The sequence below is a fragment of the Coenobita brevimanus genome, chromosome 111 (genome assembly GCF_032717465.1).
Source record: "Coenobita brevimanus isolate Jiangsu-jjx chromosome 111, ASM3271746v2, whole genome shotgun sequence".
NCBI lineage: Eukaryota > Metazoa > Arthropoda > Malacostraca > Decapoda > Coenobitidae > Coenobita > Coenobita brevimanus.
The window spans coordinates 5,644,857-5,666,187 of NC_137064.1; the positions used below are offsets into that span (position 1 = coordinate 5,644,857).

General features: G+C 41.2%; 1 protein-coding gene across 1 annotated transcript in view; it reads left to right on the plus strand.

Annotated features, from left to right (window-relative positions):
- The window catches only part of jumu (Forkhead box protein N4 jumeau), a 58,863-nt gene extending 46,619 nt beyond the window's left edge, over positions 1-12,244 (plus strand). Inside the window, exon 9 of the mRNA XM_080286323.1 lies at positions 11,931-12,244. Within this exon, the coding sequence (XP_080142449.1) occupies positions 11,931-12,149 (219 nt within the window). The 3' untranslated portion in view covers positions 12,150-12,244. The remainder of the gene's footprint in view (positions 1-11,930) is intronic.
- Positions 12,245-21,331: the final 9,087 nt, after the last annotated feature.

The window sequence follows — 21,331 nt, forward strand, 5'->3', positions numbered from 1 at the left end:
AACTCACACCAGCCTCTGTCCCTTTTCCGCGGCCCCTCTGCCAGTGTTACCATATCTAGCATAATTTTATTCTTTTAGCATAATTTTGATCAAATTTTCGAGTCTGGAATATTTTTTAGCATATTAGAAGTTTTAGAATCATTCTAGCATAATTTAGAATGGAATGGAATATTTTTAGAATAATTTTATAAAAGCTACAAATCAGAGAGAGAGAGAGAGAGAGAGAGAGAAACGAATAAGGTAAGAAGATGTTTGAATAGTTGGTTACTTTCAGTTTGGGCTTGGTTGGGTTGGATTAGGTTAGGTTAGGTTAGGTTTTAGGTTAGGTTAGGATAAGTTTGAGCTTTGTACTTTACCCATGAAACCTAGGTTTTTCCGATGGATTTTGGTATGATTCATTCGATTGTCAGCTTCATTTCAGTCGGAAATAACCATTTTCTGTGTTTCCCCCCCTCCCTATAACCCCCGATTCCCCAAAGATCCCTCACTATTTCAGGGGGATGGGGGGGTGGGTCATATCTCAAAATCTGGTTATTTCCGACGGAAATGATGCTCAAAATCGAACGAATCACATCAAAATCCGTCAGAAAAACGTAAGTTTCGTGGGAAAAAGCAGTATGGGTAGATACCGATATTTATCCTCTTACTGTATGTAGGTTCATTTTAATATTTTCATAGTAAACAATACATAATTAATATGTTGCACGAATATGTATAGAATTTTATCATTTAGCTTCAAGTTAGCATAATTCATTTTTTACTTGGAACAAATATGCTCAATCTAGCATAATTTTTTCATTGCCCTAGCATAATTTTGTTGTTTGGATATGGCAACACTGCTCTCTGCCCCGCATTCTTCAGTCCACGCCTGACTGCCTTAAGTGGCTGTTGTTGTTGTAACCACACTATGATATGAGCCTCTTGCCTCCCACTTGCTTTCCACATGGCCCCAGGACGTAAGCCAGCTTCACCAAAGGCTAATAATACAATTAGTAAGAACTCCAAAGTGACAAAACGATCAAGTTATGACCTGAGCAGAGAAAATTGTGTTACTGGACAAGCTAAGAAACGACCGTGCGAGTGTTTGCTATCACCAGTTAATGCATCTTTTTATTTTGTACTGTTTTGTTAATAAATGTGTAGATAATTGTGTATTACAGTACGGTGTTTACGTTTTTCCTTCATAATGGAGTATGTGCTTTCAATCTTGTAAGAAGGTATTTCGGGATGAGTATGGAGGTTTCGGGACAATTCGCAGTCACAACAAACACAAAACAATTCGCCTTCATTAATGAAGATAGCTGTGGGTGACGCTAGAATATAATTCAAAGGCGACTACAGCGAGGAAGAAACAAGTTAATTATTGACTAAAGGTGCAACTAATAAATAATATCCAGAACCTACGCTACTGAACATAGACTTTGCTGGATCCCCCTGAAATATAGTTATTAAAGTATTGATTAATTAATAATAAGTATATTGATGAAAGTATTGATTAGTATATTTATAGAATGGCGGGGAATCGTCCAGGGTGCGAATTGTTCTGAAGGGGAATCGTCCATGTTTTGACGGGGAATTGTCTGACGGCGAATTGTCTCGCAATCAGTATGGACATGGACTGTGTGATGGGCAGCATGGTGGACACAAGTGCAAGTTTTCAATTGTTAATAGAGTATTCGCGGAATTGACTTTTCGCGGGGGTTACAAGAACGTAACTACCGCGAAATATGCGGGATTACTGTACACAAGTCATGGTTGCATGAAGGTTGATGAGTCTTATTTGTGAGGTACGAATGAGCCTCCTTGGTTAACAGTTAAAACAAACTTCCATCCATCCATCGTCCAATCCTACATTGCCCCATGAGGAGCATAGGAGCCCAGGGCTAGGCAAGTTGGTCCTGTCATTTACGATGAGAGTGACCAGCCTCACTCATCCCTAAGTGGCATTACACGAGCAATAAACCCCAATCACCCCTTGGATGTAACCCTTCACCGGCTCAGTCCGATTGGAGTGCCGTAATTACCGACTAAACCACCAGGCACCAAAATTTGGTTTTATGGTTACCACCCAGCATAGTAAATGGTTTCCTGGTGTACAGGAAACCATTTGGCTTGTCACTCAGTGTAGAGTCACCCACAGGCAGAAGTAAGAGGAAAGAAAGACAGAAAAGGGTGTGTGAAGTCACCCATAGGCAAAAGGATGAGGAAAGAATAAAGGAAAGAAAGACAGAAGAGGATGGAAGGAAAGAAGGATGGAGGAGAGGAAAAGGCAGACACCTGAGAGCAGCACTACATTGAGTGAGTGAGTGAGTTGATGATCAGTGGAGGGATTAGGGATCTTTGTCAAGTGTCAGTGAATGTGCTATAGTCTGGTTAGGCCTTTTGTAATGGAGAGGATGCAGTGGGATTGAATTGCATGATGTTTCTCTGTTTTTTTTATTGTAAGTTTGTTGAAATTCGGAGGCTGAAAAATCTAGGGGGGGGAACTTGGAAAAGTGGTTATGATGGCTACAAGGAAGGAATTCTGATAAAGGAGGGAATATGTTGGGCAAGTGTTGATGAGATATGTGCAGAAATGCTAGTCTGGAATAAAATATTTAAGAGAAATATGCCAGAAGTCTGAATGGCTGAAGTGGAAGAAGGCTGTGATTGTGCCTTTGTACAAAAGGTGAATAAAGCTAGTGAAAAAATTGTTCACAGTAGAATTCTGCCTGGTGTTTTTAGAAAATTTATATGGGAGAATAACAATAAAGAAGATATGGAAGATTTATGAATGACTGATGAATGATGAACAGGATAGTTTTAGGAGTGGTAGTTGATGTGGTTTAGATATTTGCAGTCAGGTAGATAGTGGACAGTGCATGGAAGTTGGAATGTAATATATATATGTACAGTATATAGACCTGCAAGATACATATCACTAGGTAAGTAGGGAAGGTTTGTGAAAGGTTGTATGTATTTAAGGTATAATAATGGGAAACTAGAATGCTGTACAGTACTTGTTCATTATCAACAGAATTCCCTCCTCCCCCCCAAAGTTTGTGTAATAGTATAGGACATCTTAATTTAGGACCCAAAATCAGTGTTGGAATGAGATAAGCGTGTGTGATGTTATCATCATCATCATTTGGACCTCCTTTCCCACCCTAAGGCAGGGTGAGGAGTAGCAATGTCCAGACAGCCCAAATTTGCCCAGTCCATGGGCCACGCTTCCATTTGCTCACCATTCAAACCCCCGGAATCCTGGCTTTATCGTATATGCCAAAAACACTCACCACATTCTGTAGCTTCACATAAACATATCTGATAGAGTCAGTCCAGACACTGCTGTGTTGAAAAGGAGGTGCCAAATCCCTGATCATGCGCTTCTCCTCACAATATTCATCCAGCCAGCTTGATCTCTTGTCAGTCCCGTAGCCTCACCGACTTCCAAACCTCTCTTCCTCACACACTCATACACCATATCCGTCCACCTTCTCCTTGGCCTGCCTCACCACCTCCGTCTTTCAGATTAGTTCAGATATATTTTTTTCACCACTCTATTGTTATCCATTCTCTCCACATGACCATATGATCCCAGTACACTCTCTTCGATTCTGGTGTCCTTAGACTTCCTCACTCCATATCTTTCTCAGTTCACATTATTTTGTATTCTGTCCACTCTCTGTACTCCACATACATTCCTCAGCAGTCCCATCTCCACTGCTCTAACTCTTGACTTTTCATTTTCATGCCACACCGTAGTCTCACATCCATATGTTAAAGTTGGCACTAACACTCCTTTATGTAAGCCTTCTGCAGCTGCAACACTCAAGCCTCTGTTTATCAAGGCCTTCACTGCTCCAGCTACTTTCCTTCCTTGTGTCACTACTTTCCACTTCTTTTGCACATTTTGCTCTCTTTTTTTTTTATCACTGTACCTAGGTATTTGAACTCTTACCAATTCCAGTCTCTCTCTGTTCACTGTAACATCGCACTGGGAGTCACCTTTTCTCTCAGACACCATCACTTTACTCTTTTCTACATTTACTCTCAAGGCACAATGCTCACAGACATCAGCAAAACTCTGCACTAGTCTGCCAAGCTCTTGTCCAGCATTTGCAAGTAGTACTGCATTGTCAGCATACAACAAATTTGAGATATTCCATCCATCATCATTCATTACCAACGCCATCCCCCACTCCATTACTCGTGTTTTTACTTCTCTCAATACCCCATCCATATATATATATTGAACAACCATGGGGACATCACACACCCTGTGTGGGCATGTGTGATGTACCCATGGCTGTTAGCAAATGTAGTGTATGTACACCAAGCCCTCGTTTTTGGACTGATCATTTCTCGACAATTCGTTGTTTCAACATTTCTAAATCTATACCCTTTTTCATCATTCGACATGGTTATCCCCGTCATTTCGACAATTCAAGCAGCACGCTGCCAGACAGATCGGCTGAGCTGCCTCAGTTTCCCGTGCTCTGCCCTGCTGATTGGTTGCCTCTTCATCCGTCTGCATTGCTATTTGATCACATGGAATACTAGAGCACCTCCATGGCTCCACCCAGGACCCCTTATATGTGTGTTCCATTCACAGGTCATACTTGTGACAAGAAGCAGTCCAAAAGTATGGCTTCTGGGCAAGCCTGAGAAAGATTTATTGGATGCTTGCCTGCCAACTAGTGCCGATGACCTCAGGAACTTCATGTTTCACCATCAGAATGATCTTACAATCAGCTACAGCACTAAGAGTTATACTAATGAGAAGGTAATGGTGATCTTGGATAAAGCGCGCATCCCAACCCAAAGGGTAGACTCGGGTATTTGCTAGCTCCAGAAACTTCGCAGAGAGCACTGTGTTGTCGAAACCAGGGTGCAAAACTTGAAGAAAAAACTCACAAAACTGTTTGATATTTCTCGAAAGGACACTCTGCTCACTATGACAAACGAAGAGGATAAGCAGTTCCTGTGATTACAGCAACAGAATCCCTTCAGCGAATTTATGTCCGTGGTGGACAGAATCTTGGCAAACAAGAAGGCTTACAAGCGGCATAGAAGTGATCAAGCCAACACCCCCCCCAAAAAAATGCAAGCTCATTGCACAGCAGATGGAAATGACAGTACCATCCAGTTCTGTTGACGGTGAAGGCTGTAGCGCTTCCTCATCAGCAGAGTCTGAGGATGAATTTCAAGGGCCATCGACATCCAAACAAATTAGACAGCAAAGTAAAGCTAAGAAAACCATCATAACTAAGGAAGTAGCAGTATATACTGCAGCTCGTTGTTGACCTCTGGAAAAGACTGCCAGTTCCGATGAAAGCTGCTTTGATGAAGGCAAAGTGATGCATTCTTCCTATAGTTTGGGTTTTAAGTGTGTTCTTTTAGCACACAAATAAAGAATGTCTGTGTATGGAAACATTGAAAATACATAGTTCGTTTTTGTTGAAAATCTGTTGATGTCTTTTCAGTTCATTTTTTGGGAATTATGGCATTGGGAGTGACCTCAAAAAATTGTGCATTTCATCAAATTTTTCACATCATGCCTTCATTGGTGATAAGGAACATATATAGCCTTGTGGAAGTGAATAGTTTCTACCTTGGGGGGGGGGGCACCCTAATACAGGGCCAAAGTAGGGGAGGAGTTAGAATCATTGAATTGGAGTGAAATGGATCTGGACATCCTATAGAATACATATAGGGATTGCTGAGTCATAGGAATGCAAAAGCGGTGTGTGGTGTGGCAAGAGTAACAGCAAAGAAGAAAAGTATGGCATGGTGGGATGAAAACATTAAGAGGGCAGTGGAGGAAGAGAGGAAGTGGCTAGAGTGGATAGCGTACAGGACAAGGGCTCAGTTGAAACAAGAACTGAATATGTTGAGAGCAAGAAGCAGGTAAAGAAACTAGTGAAGAGGAAAAAGGAGGTAAATGATAATCTAGGAAGAAAAATGAATGCAAATTACTCTGAAAATAGGAAGTTATTTTGGAAAGAGGTGCGGAAATGTAGAAGCGACAATGGAAAGAAATGTGAAAGTGTGAAGGAGGCAAGTGGTATATTATTAACCCATAGAGATGAAGTAAGGACTAAATGGAAAGAATATTTTGAAAATATGATGAGTGGGAATGGAGCAAGCAAAGCAACTGTTAACATGATTGGTTTGGGGGTTGTGCGGAGAAGAAATGTAGTGCTAGGAAACGTGACACTTGCAGAGGTGAAGAATGCTGTGAAGTGGCTGAAAAATGGAAAAGCAGCCAGGGTTCATGACGTGTATGGAAAGATGATTAAGTGTAGTAGGGGGGAGTGGAATGAAATGCTTGTTGGAGATTCCAAAAGAAGGCATGGATGAGCGAAACTGTGCCAGTAGAGTGGAAAATGGCAGTGATTTTACCCTCGTACAAAAATATAGGACACGAGTCAAGAGTGAGAGCAGTGGAAATGAGTTATTTAAGAGGAGCCTGTGGAGTCATATGGAGAGACAGGCTGACGAATGAGGATATAAAGGAGCGTTGTGGTGTGGATGTGGATGTGATAGGAAGCATTATGAGGAACACACTGAGGTGGTTTGGCCATGTGGAGAGGATGGAGGGTGAGAGACTGACGAAGAGAGTGTATGTGAGTGAGGTGGAGGGGGGAAGAGGGAGGGGGAGGCCGAGGATAAGATGGAGGGATGGGGTGGAGAGGTATATGAGAGAGGGGGGTGTGAGTTGGGAGCAGGGCAGTGAAATGGCGGGGAACAGAGCGACATGGAGGCGATTTGTTTGTGGCCACCCCAAACGGGATTGAGGCGTCTGGCAATAGATAGATAGATAGAGACAAAAATATAGGTGAGCGAAGTGAGTGCAAGAATTATCGTGGTATAAGTCAATTGAGTGTTTTAGGGAAGGTATATGGAAGAATTAATATAGAGAAAGTAAGAGAGATATCAGAAGTCATAGTGAGTGATGAACAAGGTGACTTTAGGAGTGGCAGAGGATGTGTGGATCAAATATTTGCAATGAGACAGTTAGTGGAGAAGGTGTGTGAGAAGGACAATAAGGTGTTTATGGCATTAATGGATCTAGAAAAAGCATATGACAAAGTAGACAGAGAAGGATTGTGGAAGGTTTTGTGCTTGTACGGTGTAGATGCTAAGCTGCTAGGTGCTGTGAAGAGTTTTTATGATGGTATTGAGGCATGTGTAAGGGTAAATGGGCATCTAAGTGAATGGTTCATGATCAGTGTTGGCATGCGACAAGGTTGCGTGATGTCCCCATGGTTGTTCAGTATATATATGTGTAAATATATATATATAATATATATGTATATATTTACAGTACAATCCCAGTTAACCGGGCGGCTTGGGGAATTTACCTTCCCGGTTACAGATTTTTTCCGTAGTTCTGATATTCAAATCTATACAAAGGCGATAATTATAACAGCAGTAAATACAATTCAGGTACTCACTACTCACATCAGGGGCCACACAAAGATTCCACCTGAAAAATTGCCTCGTAAACACACACCATGGTCATAATGCACGTGCATGCAATGCCTTGCAGTACTGCTAAATGCACAAGTCCATTCTGTTAACTACCGAATAATTTGTTGTATGTACTGTACTCATAAAAATGGAAAACTAAAGAAATAAAATCCTGAATGTTTATTGGTGAATTATCACAACAACTGTGCCTCCACATGAGCCTTGTTTTTGGTCCCGGCCCCGACTGACCGCCACCATTCCGCCACTCATCTGTTTTGCACCATTCTGTTAACTACCGAAGTATTCGTTGTATGTACTGTACTCATAAAAGTGGGAAAATAAAGAAATAAAATCTTGAACATTTATTGGTGAACTGATGTTACGACTGCACTGTAGAATTATCGCGACACCTGTGCCCCCACACAAGCTTTGTTTACGGTCCTGGCCCCGACTGACCACCACCATTCCACCCTTCACCCGCCAATCAGCTGTTTTGCACAAAATAAAATACATGATGTACATATGAAGTGCAAGCATATTATTCTTTTTTTCTTCCAACAAAGTAAACCTTCATTCCTATTAACATTTTTTTTTCATCTCTGCCAGCACACATGCATTCTAAGATGAATTTATGTAGTGCAAGTTAGAGTCGGTCCGTTAGGAAGAAAAACACCGGCATTTGCTGTACTGTACTTTCCCGAGATGTCTGGTTCCATGCCTGTCTTTGAAACGATTTAACCATCCAATACTGAAATCACACTCGACTTCTATATTCATTTTACTGTGAAACTCTCTTGCTTTTTCTTGTATAAGAGGACCAGAAATAGGTGCTCCCCTAGATCTTTCTAAGCAAAACCACTCAAACGATGAAGAGTATGCCTTTTTTCAATGGACTTACTTGTCTCGCTTTTCATGAAAAATTCATTGAGCTTGGATGCTTGGGCCTTGATATCATAAATCGTTGAATTTCCTACGTTATATTCAGTCATCAATGTTTTATAATGTTCGCCTTTTTCAAGTCTATTGCATATGTCCAGCTTCTGTTTCAAGGTAAGCACGACACGCTTATGTTTAGTTTGCTCTTTAGGCATTTTGGAGTGTTGAAATTACCGTCCATCAGAACAACACAACAGCAAGAGAGCTTGTTTACTGTCTGGTGGTAAAAAGCAGACTGGTGATTTGTGGAGGGTGTGGAAGATGACTGAATTCAAGTAGGGGAAAGAGGGAAGAGGAGGGCTGGTTAAGAGGATTTACTAGGGATTTACATTAGCCAGAAATGCCTTCACCTCGCTTAGTCCGACTTCACCCAGCCTCGCGTGACACGATAAAACGGCGGTTTGGCGGTCCATTCAAATTGGCGCACAGTTATAACTTACAGATATTTTTACCAGCCCTTGAATTTTCCCGTTTTTCTGAGTATTCCGTTTGCCTGGATACTAGATAGCAGGGATTGTACTATATATATATATATATATATATATATATATATATATATATATATGGGTGGGGTGATGAGAATATATATATTTATATACAGTGCTCATCAGAAGTATCGAGCGCCCTGCGTCCCTCCTAAGAAACAAACCTTTCAGCATTGAAAAAACATATAAATAATGCAATTTATTTACCTTTAGTGCTTCGTAGGGTAGCCTTTACGCTTCTTCACGGACCTGAGACGTCTTGGAAGTGAAAGGGCGATGCTCCTGAGGTGCTGGAGAGATATTTTGTCCCAGGAGTCATGAATGGCAGCTTCCAGCTTAGGCAGAGAGCTCACGTCCTTCCCTTGGAGACTCTTCTTTACGAGGTACCAGAGGTTTTCAATCGGGTTGAGGTCTGGGCTATTTCCTGGCCAGTCTTTCATGAATGATACCTCGCAGTCACAAAGCCAATTGGTGACCAATTTGGCCTTGTGAGCAGGTGCACCGTCCTGCTGAATCACTCGTGCACCTGTTAGCTCGAAGGAATCTGGTAAATGATCACACAGAAGCACCAGGTAAACATCCTGATTCACTCATAGGTTCTTGGGAAGTACAACAAGCTTCCCCAAACCCTTCCCTGAGAAACAACCCCATACCATGAGTGAATCAGGATGTTTAACTGTGCTTTCTACATACCTTGGGTCAAGTGGGTCACTACCTTTGCGTCGGTACACACGTGCTCCTCTGTTACAGGTGACACTAAACGTTGCCTCATCAGACCACAACACTGACAACCATTGCTCCTCACCCCAATTAAGGTATTTGTTAGCAAAGGCAAGCCTATGAAGTTGCTGGCTGCTAGAGAGAAGAGGCCTTTTCACAGGCCTGTGGCTTGTGTAACCAAGTTCATGGACCCTACGAGACACTGTTCACACAGACACCTCACCAAACACTTCCGGGTTGCTCTCCTTTATTTTCCTTGCACTCACACGAGGATTAAGCTCCACTGCATGTTTTAAAACATTAACAGACCTTGTGGAAGTTTACCTAGGCCTACCAGACTGCGGTTTCTTTGTGGGAACTTCACCACTGTTTTCCACCCGAAATCGCACGCACCACCGACGCACTGTCGATCATGCCACACCAACCAATTCACTAATTTCCTTTGTCTGGTGGCCTGCCTCCTTTAGAGCAATGATCTGGGATATGATTTTACTCGATAGTTCACGGGTAGGTGCCATAACAAAGTGGCAAAAGCCAAAACACTGCGGGACACTCGGTAAAAAATGGCGCAAAAAGAGAGGGAGATGCGACGGAGTTCCTCTTTCTCAGGCAGCCCGTGGGCAACTGAGGCAGGAACCAACCAGCGCGTCGGAAGGCCTCAGGCTACTGTGACGTCTTGCTAGCGCCACAAACTTGTGGCTCAGTTTTTACCCCCCAAAATGGGTGATTCTTTTTTGGCCATAAGTATTGCGCACCTGGCGGTAGGCGCTCGATAATTTTGATGAGCACTGTATATATATATATATATATGGGTGGGGTGATGAGAAATGTAAAAACATGAGTAGTGGAGAGAGGGATGGTATTGGTAATGAATGGTGATGGATGGAATATCTCAAATTTGTCGTATGCTGATGATGCAGTGCTACTTGCAAATACTGGACAAGAGTTTGATAAACTAGTGCTGAGTTTTGTAGATGTCTGTGAGCGTCGTGCCTCGAGAGCAAATGTAGAAAAGAGTAAAATGATGATTATAGAGAGAGAAGGTGACTCCCAGTGTGATGTTACAGTGAATGGAGAGAGACTGGAACTGGGGAGAGTTCAAATACCTGGGTACCGTGATAGAAAAGAGAGGAAAATGTGCAATAGAAGTGGGAAGTAGAGTGACTCAAGGAAGGAAAGTAGCTGATGCTATGAAGGCCATGATAAGAAACAGAGGCTTGAGTGTTGCAGCTGTGTGAGGCTTACATGGAGGAGTGTTAATGCCAATATTAATATATGGATGTAAGACTTGTGTGGCATGAAAATGAAGTCAAGAGTAAAAACAGTGGAGATGGGACTGGTTAGGAATGTATGTGAAGTAGAGAGAGTGGATAGGATACAGAATAATGTGATACATGAATGATGCGGAGTGAGAGGAAGTCTGTGTACACCAGAATTGAAGAGAGTGTGCTGAGGGGGTTTGGTCATCTGGAAAGAATGGATGATAATAGAATGGTAAAAAAGGTATATCTGAGCAAATTTGAAGGAGGGAGAAGGTGAGGTAGGCCAAGGAGAAGGTGGAGGGCTATGGTGGATGAGTGTGTGAGGAAGAGAGGTATGGAAGTTGGTGAGGCTAAGGGTCTGACAAGAGACCGAGCTGAGTGGATTAATTTTGTGCAGAGAAGTGCATAACCAGGGATTTGGCACCCCTTTTAACGTGACAGCATTCAGATTGGGTCTGTCAGATAGGTATGTGAAGCTACGGAACATGGTGAAATTTTTTTTAACCCATCTGATGGAGCCAGGATATCGAGGGCTTGAATGATGAGTGAATGAAAGTGTGACACATTGAATTGGGCAGACTTGGGCTATTTGGATGTTGCTACTCCTTGGCCTGCCTTAGGGTGGGAAAGTAGGTCCGGGTGATGATTAACAGGGTACAGTATAGAAATTGCTGGGCATAATGATGCATTAGTTGATGACCTGTTCCCTGTTTTTCTTTGCTGCAATTTAATTGTGCCCTACTTTATGACTTGTACCCTGATTATTCTTTGCTGCAATCTGATGGTGCTCTAGGTGATGACCTGTACCCCGAGTTTTCTTTGCTACAGTCTAATGATACTCTAGTTGATGACCTGTGCCCTGATTGCTACAGTCTAATAGTGCTTTAGTTGCTGACTAGTACCCTGATTTTCTTTGCTACAGTCTAATAGTGCTTTAGTTGCTGACTAGTACCCTGATTTTCTTTGCTACAGTCTAATAGTACTTTAATTGCTCACCAGTACCCTGTTTTTCTTTAATGCAGTCAATTGTTGCTGTAGTTGATGACCTTTACCCTAATTTTCCTTGCTACAGTCAAATGGTGCACTAGTTGATGACCTGGGTAATGAGATCAAGATAGAAGGTGAGGCTGGCACCCCTCCTCGTGGACTGGTGGTGAGGAAGCTGCCCGGCGTTACCCCACTCAGGTCTGCCACCGTGCGCGCCAACTACGTGTACACCCCCACTATCACCTCCCCCCACCAGCAGCACACGCTCAACAGGCTGGTCCTCACTAATGGCAAGCTGTCATAGTGTGGGTGGCAGGTACCAGGGTTTGGTAATGTTCATGGCTGTGGGAATGCTGTCTATCAGCAGTAAGTCTTTGTTATAAGTATCCATCTTTTTATTGTCACTTTTTTGTCTGAACCCCTTCAATCTGATGACATATTTTCATTTCCCAAAAGGATGACATTCTGTTTCCTCTCTGTTTCTTGTTGTCTTTCGTCTTCTTACGAACACTTATTACCATGGGCTCATGACTTCATGTATTGGCTGATTTAACTGAAAATTATTTATGCATGTTCATTAGCTCCAAAAAATATTGCCCAGTAAGAAAGTGATGATATCGTCAATGGTCAGGTAGCTCATGATGTCCCAAGATTAATGTATCATCTGAATATTCGTATGATAGTACAAACTAAGGAAAGTCAGCAGCAATCGATGTAATGCATCCTCATGAAAGCAGGTTTATCAGCATGAGATGAAATTATCAGACTTTTTGCAGCAATCATCCCCTTTAAATTGTCTCATGCAAACTGCACACTGATATTTTTTGCAGCAAGTATACCTGGGTATGGTATCTCAACTCCCTTCTCAGATTGTTATTTAGGACTTTTATTTATAGCCCCCCAAACTTAAAAAGGCGAGTTTGGAACCGCTAGATGCCAAAACAACCTTCCCAATAAAGACATGTGTCATTGAGCTTTGATGTGGCTACAGTACAGGGCAAGCTTATTTCAAACATGCCTTGTAATGTGTGTGTTTGAATATTTTCAAATGAGTGACAGACAGTTACAAGCAAATACATGAACTGTATTTACATAAAAGAAGCACACTTTGGGTAATGTCATTCATTATTCTTGCTATACCCAGATGATTTTATTCACCATTGGATAGACCTCAGACTGAAGGGGATGAAAATAGTCTTCACAGACCCCCCACCACAACAGGTCTCCTTTAGACAAAATGATACTGTTTAGTGTGGCCTAATTAAACAAAGTAGTAATGTCTGGTGTGGCCTAATTAAAATGAAAAGTATGTCATCAGAGTAATGGGGTTAAGTCAGCAGTGGACTTAAGAATATTTGCCATTTACAGTTCCATTGTTGGCTAGATATCAAATTTGCCTGTTCCCGGTTTACAGTATTGGTTTAAAAAAGAAAACTGTTTTTTGGACAGATTGCTTACTTATAATGAGGACTACCTGTACCTCTCTCTCTCTCTCTCTCTCTCTCTCTCTTTCTATCCATTAGTCTGTCTGTATGTTTGTGAGGGATGGCCCCTACAAAAGAATTTTCAGGCATTTCTTTCCATACTAAGCAATGACCCCTCCTCACAACAAGACAGGCAGTGGCAGATACCCTGTAATAGTTGTCCTGTTGGTAGTGAATCCATACTATGAGAGGAGGATTAATTGCTTCCACTAAATTCTTGCCCAACTTAGACTTATCCCATAGATGCATAAAATGATTTATTACTAAGCCCTGACAAATGCCATCCTAGTGAGGTGTGGTTATGTTGGGTTTGTGCAGCACAAAATGCTAATGTTTACTTGTCAGTTGAAACATGTGGTGTGAGTGTTGTCTGAATGGCAGGTGTTCTCAATACTTTTTCATAGTTGGCTGTCAAGGGCCAGAAAAGTACGAAGTACAACTGGTTCTCATCAGTTATCAAAGTACAATAGACTACAAGTTAAATTTTATTGATGCTCTTATTCTGGTATATAGAAGGAGGATAGTTGAACTGAGGTAATAATTAGGTTCTCCCTTGAGAATATATTGTGTTACAATATGATGTACGTAGGTGGTTATGAAGAGATGAAGGAACTAGACTGCAATCAATATAGACAGTTAATGTCAGTACATGTCCTTAACTTTAGGGTTAGAAGGTGATGAGTGGCTGCTTCAGTGGCAATAGGATCGTCTTGGAAGAGAGGATGCTATCATGCATGAGTATCTTCCATTCTCTATTATTATTCCTGCCTTCTAAATGAAGTAATATTTGTTTTACCTGTTTAATACAGTAAGTATTTAGGCAGCATTCTGTGTCAATTGACTTGTACACTGTTCCAATGTAAAGTGAAAATTATCACTGGGGTTCTCATACTTGAGTGGTGCTCCAATAGTTAAATTTCTATAGCTTATTTTACATTTACTGAAAAGTATTAAAATACTCTTCCTACATCAGTTTCTTCCTCTTTGTGTAAATTATGATCTAGTGCTCCACAATCTCTGTACTTTTATCTAAAATGAATGTATATAAATTGTGATAACCAATAACCATAGGTTGTTAAGTTGAAGGGTTGACTGCACCCTTCAGTGAGGCACATGAAAAGGTGCAAAAACAAAAATCATTATGGCAAGCCTCAGCTGATGAATGTGATGTTGTATCAGGACTTGAGTGTGTGGCGTGCTCATACAACAGAAACATTGTCTGAGTCCTGTGATAATCCTTTTAACTGAGACCCGGACAAACTTATGTACCTGAGAGAAGTGTAATAGTATGATAGCAGAGGCACAAGTCTTCTGTACCCATCTTCTGTTTTCTTATACAGGAGCACAAGTCTTCTGTACCCAACTTTTATGTTTCTTAAACAGATTTCAGGTTTTATGAAAATTGTCAGTTACATTATTATTTATCATTTTTCAGTGAATAACTATATTTTCATAAGCAGTATTGGATAATGAATTTTTATAGTGTGCAAGATTTTCAATTTTTGCAGCACAGTAAGCTCCCCAAAGCTCAGAGGTAAGGGCTCATGCCCAGTAGGAACAGCTAACCAGTTTATATATATATATATATATATATATATACATAATTTCTTGAAAGGTGGCTAGATACTTCACAGGTTCATTTTACATACTTAAATTACTTTGGAATTTTCTGAAGTCGAATATGTTTGAATTTGGAATGTTTTACAGTATATGAGTGTTAATTTTTTGTGAATGGAAGGAGGCCCCCAGTGAACAGTAGGTAAGGCAAGTGAGAGCACCATCATTCTGAACATTCGGGGGCTTATTGTGCATCTGTGTTTGTGATACTTTATTTTATACTTTGGTAGCTCTCAGCCAGATGAAGCAGCTTGGAGTAAGTGTGTGGTGGTGCTGCCTCTCACACCTTGGGCCATATTCTTGTCAGCTTAGAAGCTCAGTTGTCTCTTCCCAATTAGTGGTTTCTTTTTACTTGTGCACCTCAATATTCTCATGTTACTTGCTTCTTAATGTTAACCCAGTGAACCCTGGCAAGGTTCATGTTAGTTAGTGCTTGCCACTGTTAGATGTTTTTAAACCTGGGAAAGGCCTTTCATATTGGAGGGGTCACCCCTCCAGTCCAAAAAGCCCATCTCAAGCCGAATGAAATTACAAAACTGAAAGATATCCGAGGGCTCAAGAACAGATTATCATAGGTTGCTTAAAGAACAAGAGAATATTAATGCACCAATCAGTCAGTCCTCAGTTGAAGCCTGCAATGTGTACAAATAAAATGCCACGAGGTGAAACAATTTAAAGTGAGATAAGTTAATGGTTCATGACTTCTGGGGGTTAAGAGCACCAAAAGCACTTGTTTTTTACCCCAAAACACCTGTATATTGAATCATGAGGCACTTAACCTCTCAAGTCCAGCAACATAGTACAGTATTCAGTTTATTGTTTGCCACCTCCAGATAGTTCAGGGTGGGGTTAGATATAGCCTTCATTAACCTCTTCTGTAAAAGAAGTCCATAATAAGCTGAGTAAAATTATCTGGTGGTAGCAAAAGCAAAATGCAAAATATGTTTTCAGGGTGAAAGGTTAAAGTGAAAAATAAGTTAATTCATCAACTCAAAAATGAAATTGAATGAAGCAATTTTAAATGAGGAGTAACTATAGTGTGTCCGTGTTATACACTTTTTAAGCCAAGTCCTCATTAATTGCAGAACAGTTTTAAAATTCCATTAACCCGCCACGTCCCAGCAGAGTATTCATCACAGACCTCCCCAATCCCGGCATTTTTTTTTTTTTTTTTTTTTTTTTTTTTTTTTAAGCCTCCACATTTTATGAGAAACAATGGCAAATCAGAAAAAAGTGCTCACCGGAGTTTAGAAATGGGCTGTACAGGTGACCCTTTAAACACCTGGTACCGTGTTCTCTGGAGCCACGCTGTGGCTGTCGCATTTTCTGTGGTAGCGGTAACTATTGCAAACCACTCAGAATAGGTAGATAGTTGTTCATTTGGTATGAATTTATATGTAGTACAAGAATATGTTGGTTTTGACACAATAATATAAGCGATATAAGCATTTCACTCTCTGAACACATCAACATATTGCACCTTCCTTGGCGACGTTATCTCCTCATCACTTCTGTTTGTTTCTTCCTCTGGCGCCACATAATCTTTGCCCTTCACATCGTCATTGATTGGGGAGTCACTCTTGCCTTGAATTTCGTACTGAGGCACGACATATCTTTACTGGCCAGATCGTTGCTAACAGGTGAGTTGCCGAGACAATGGCATATGGGGGGAGGGGGAGTCATGCGGGGTAAGGCAGTGTCGCTGGCTGGCGGTGGGTAGAGGAAGGTCTTCTGCGTATGCCTATTAAAAATCATGCATGAAACTTGAAAAATGTGCAAATGATGGACCTCGCAATTGCAAAACGTATGGGTATGTTGACAGGACTTAGTGTGACAAAACGTTATACAGTAATATACCCATATGTTAATGGGACGCGGCTGGTTAAAGCTGATTGACCTGTTTTGCCAGATGCTAGAGTGGGTCGCCTTCATGAGGTGGCATTGATATAGCCTGGTTTTACAAATGTCCTTCACTTCTTCCTATCCCCCCAAAAGGAGGATGGTGGACTGCAGGAGGGGGGCAACTTCAGCCTGCAGTCCACTGGATTCACATATCAGATGAATCTGGGGCTACAACTGCTGCCAGATTTCCCCCAATTTATAGTATGATTTATATGGAAAAGTTGTGGTATTTTACAACATGTTCCTGACTTTTAACAAGGACTTTCTGTGACATGATAAAGAAGAGGTACAGTCAGAAGCCACCTAAGCCCAAAAGAATATGGTCTCTTGTGTTCTTCCCTTAGGTCACAGAGGCTTTGCTCCCAGTCTGCTAATCACAGTCCTCAAAGGGGAAATATTTAGGATAGAAAAAAAAAAAATGTTGATCTTGTTTAAACTGTCGTAGAATGACGACAGTGGTTGTGTCACCATGTCAAGTTATTTTGTGTAGAAATAATGATTTTTTTTTTCATCTTCTTTTTCCTCAATAACAATTTGTTTTTCCTTTTTGTAAGCAACAAAGTCAAAATTTGGGTCTGATTTTACTGTAAGGACTTTTTTCTCTTCCCCAACCATTGATATTCATACTGGTATCTTATTTGTTTACCTCCCGTTACCTGAGCCACGCCTCATCATATCATATTCATTATCTGTATCATTTTACCACCGTTAACTTTTAGTATACTTTTGTTAGGAGCTTAGACCTGGAATTTGTGGAAGAGGTTTATCATTGCTGACTCCTTTACTGAAACTGCTAGTCGTTCATTGTTTTTCACTATTTCTTGTATGTGCAAGATGTAAATTATAAGAATTAGATGAAATTGGATCTCCATTAGACCTTTAATGTTAAATAATAAAAAAAAAAAAATGTGTAACAAGTAGAAGTATTCACTAGATGCTATTAACATAAAACCTTCTTCCTAATTATAAGCAAAGCAAAGTTAGCTTTTTTATACTTTTGTATGTTACAACTTTTGTACATAATGTTTCCTTTTATTTTATTTCTGCTACTAACGGTGCTGACAGAGGTCAAGCACTGGGTGAAATCAGCAGAAACACTTGGCCTAGAAGCATCTTGGCTGTAAATATTGTATTATTCATAGAGTTTTTGTATGAAATGTAATTAAAAAAGGAAAATATCTTCATAATTTTTTTATTCAGGCCCAGTTTTCTGATTATATATTGCCTGTTTCTGTATGTTTCAAAGAAAATTGATATAAGGAAAGTATGCTCCTATCTCATATTTCATACTCTTATTGTACAGTACTGTTGAATTTCCAAGCACCATGATACTGGAATTAGTGGAACTGTGGTTGGAATTTGTGTACTAAGGTCATGGTTCAAATCAAAGAAGTGGACAGAGGTTTTGTATCACGTAAAATCGCTGTTAGGAACATATGATGGTCTCAAACAGCTTAAATGATCTGAACTATGGTTACTTGACCTGACTACCATTCAGTGATTTTTGAGTGAAGGGTAGCACCTCAACCCTTTTAAAGTACTTTACTTCCAGCTCCCCCAGTTATTTGAATTATTAATTTCATCTCTGCAGTGTTTGTATGCTGCTGATATGAGGTAAGTACAGGAACATGTTGATCAATGAATGGTTAAAAAAAAAAAAAAAAAAAAAAATTAAAGTGCATCTTTTATAATTTCATCACTATTAAGCCTTTCTTAACAGCACATTGGTTGTTGAAAGTAGTAGGACGCCAAGAAATGGTTGTTGAAAGTAGTAGGACTGCAAGAAAAGAAGCCCAGCAGTGTGCTGTAACCCTCTGAGGAGTGAGGAACAGAGTACAGTACAGTGTCTGTCAGTGCTTAAGATGAATTCATTAGGTTATTCCCATCAGTGTAACTTAGAGACCATTTTCGGTTTTAAATGGCAACTATATAACCAACAAATGAATCCCAGGTGGTCTAGCAAGTTAAAATGCTGTAGCTGGTTAAGGCCCATAAGGACCTGAGGGTTAGTTGGGTTTTACTTATCACATATTGCTTCTCAGGCAAGTAATTGGTCACTCTTGTGTTGTGTCTGGTCTAGGCAGGTTAGCCCTTGGACCATATACTCTTGACAGAGCAGTGATGGATAGACATGGACAACTATTAGCTTCTTGGTTCCTGTGTTCAGGCTGAACTGTTGATAACACTTGGAATGCTGTGGAGTTGGAGAGTGTAGTGTCATACCATACTTTGCTTAACCTCAAAACTCTGTTTGTCATTACCTGCACTAACTTGTATTTTGGTCATCCTTCAGGATGTGACCTATATTTACTCCATGTGAACAGGCAAATTTTTATTTATTATACAGCATAGTTTAAGGTATCCTTTGACATAGTCAGTATTTTGGATTATCTCTGCCGAACAATCAGTGTGACTGAATTCCATTGAAAATAGTTATATGTGTTCCCTCTTTAATAGAGGCTAAAAAAAAAAAAAGTTGAAAGGCTAATTACGTGAATATACTAAAATAAAACTTCATGTAATGGGACAATAAGGAATGAAAAGGACAATGAGGAGTAACTGAGTGGAGATGATGTGGCATAAGGGAGAAATGATAAGTGATGCCAGAAAGCCTTGGAGATTGTTTTGTCACAGTCATCCTGAATGAACTTTTGGATTAGGCACTGGTCAAGTGCCAGACGTACAGTACAGAAACAAGACAAGCAGTGCCAAGAGTCCCATCCATCAGAAGGGTGCAGCCTATATTGAACAAAGTTGTGTGGAGGTAAAAAATCTATCAATCTACCAATTTATTGCCAAACGCCTTAATCCCATAAGGAGTGGCCACAAGCAAATCGCCATGTCACCCAGTCCCGGCCATTTCACTGTCCAGGTCCCAGCTCACACCCTCCTCTCTCATATACCTCTCATCTCCATAAACAAAACATAATTCTGAAATGGTCAGTGATAACTGCAGTAGTAGTACTGTAGGCAGTCTGGCCGAACAGCCCCGAGTCCCTGAGGAAGGCCATGGCCAAGACCGGGCTTTCCCATAGAGCTCTCAAGGAGTGTATGTTGTGTTGTTGGCGTAGGTGATTGTGTGCAATGCAGTCTTCCATAATGTGCTTAATAGTATGGGGTGCTGTGTTACATCCTGGACAGGCATCAGCGACGGAGCCATCCAGCCTCTTCTAGTAACTTAAGAGAGCTGGATGATACCTACATCTCAGCCTGGCCAGGTGGACCCTGCCCTCACGAGGAAGATAGGATTCAGAAGGGTGGATATCAGGAGCCTGTGCAGGCAGCTGTGTGTTGTCTTTATGTGACTGAATGGAGCGGCGAGTGATCTGAGTATGGATATGCTCCTGGAAGCTGGTCTGAGGGGGGAGAGATGACGGTATTTGTGTATGATATTGTGCTGGGTGTTGTTTTGATGTTCCTTGGTGTGTGTGGATGTGCTGCCATGTAGTGTAGCGGATGTTGTGGGTTTGTAGAGGCTGCAGCGAGAGTTTGAGTGCCTCTCATGTTTGGGTAATCCTTGACTTTGAGGACTTTGGTTTCTTGCTGTAGGTGGTCTGTGGGTGTAGTAGCTGTGCAGCCTGTGATTATTTTTAGGGCCTTGTTCTGTATGGTCTGTAGTGTGTTTTAGTGAGGTTAGTGGCCCAAGCAGGGCTTGCATAATTCATCACTGAACGTATACAGTACCCTCGCGTCCAGCATGCGTTAGTCCAGCACGGTGAGCAATTAATTAGTATTATTTAATACGATTTAATTACTGCAACACGAGTGTGTTAGCATAACACGCACAGAGCTCCGAGAAGTGGGCCAAATCCGCAGAGTTCACTCTAGCACGATCACCCCCGGTCCAACACGGCCACACTGGACATTCCCATGATGATGATAGCCAATGAAAAACTTATCATGTAGCCTTCCCGCCCGCTATCGTGACGTGATCGTGATGCCACCCAATTAAAAACGCTTCTGGTGTCACGTGGTTTTGTTTACATTTCTCCCGCCACAGAGCCACTCAGTCGCATAATTGCATTGGAAGGTGCATTTTTCTTGCTGCATTTTCTGCCCTTGTTACTGCATTTACCCTGCTTACGATGCCTAGGAAGCCTTCTGAGAACCCCAAGAAGCGTCGGCACCTCTCTCAGGCCACCAAGCTAGAAAGCATCGAGAGGAAGAAGAAAGGGGAAAGGAAAGTTGACATTACCAAAGCCTACGACATGAATGAAGCCAACGTGATCATAATAAAAAACTTGAGATCCTGGCAGCCGAAGGCTATCACACGGCACTTCATACCAGGTTTGCCGAGGATACGATGGTAAATCGGAACGGTAACGTGCTAAAATTGCCGACGATACCACGGGCATTTGGAATTCATCTGGATGGATTCCTGCTGATGATACGATGGGGAAAACAGTGTGACCAAAACCCAGGCGACTCGACAGAGAATGTATCGTACTACAGCATTGAATATTTAGCCTGACACTGAATACAT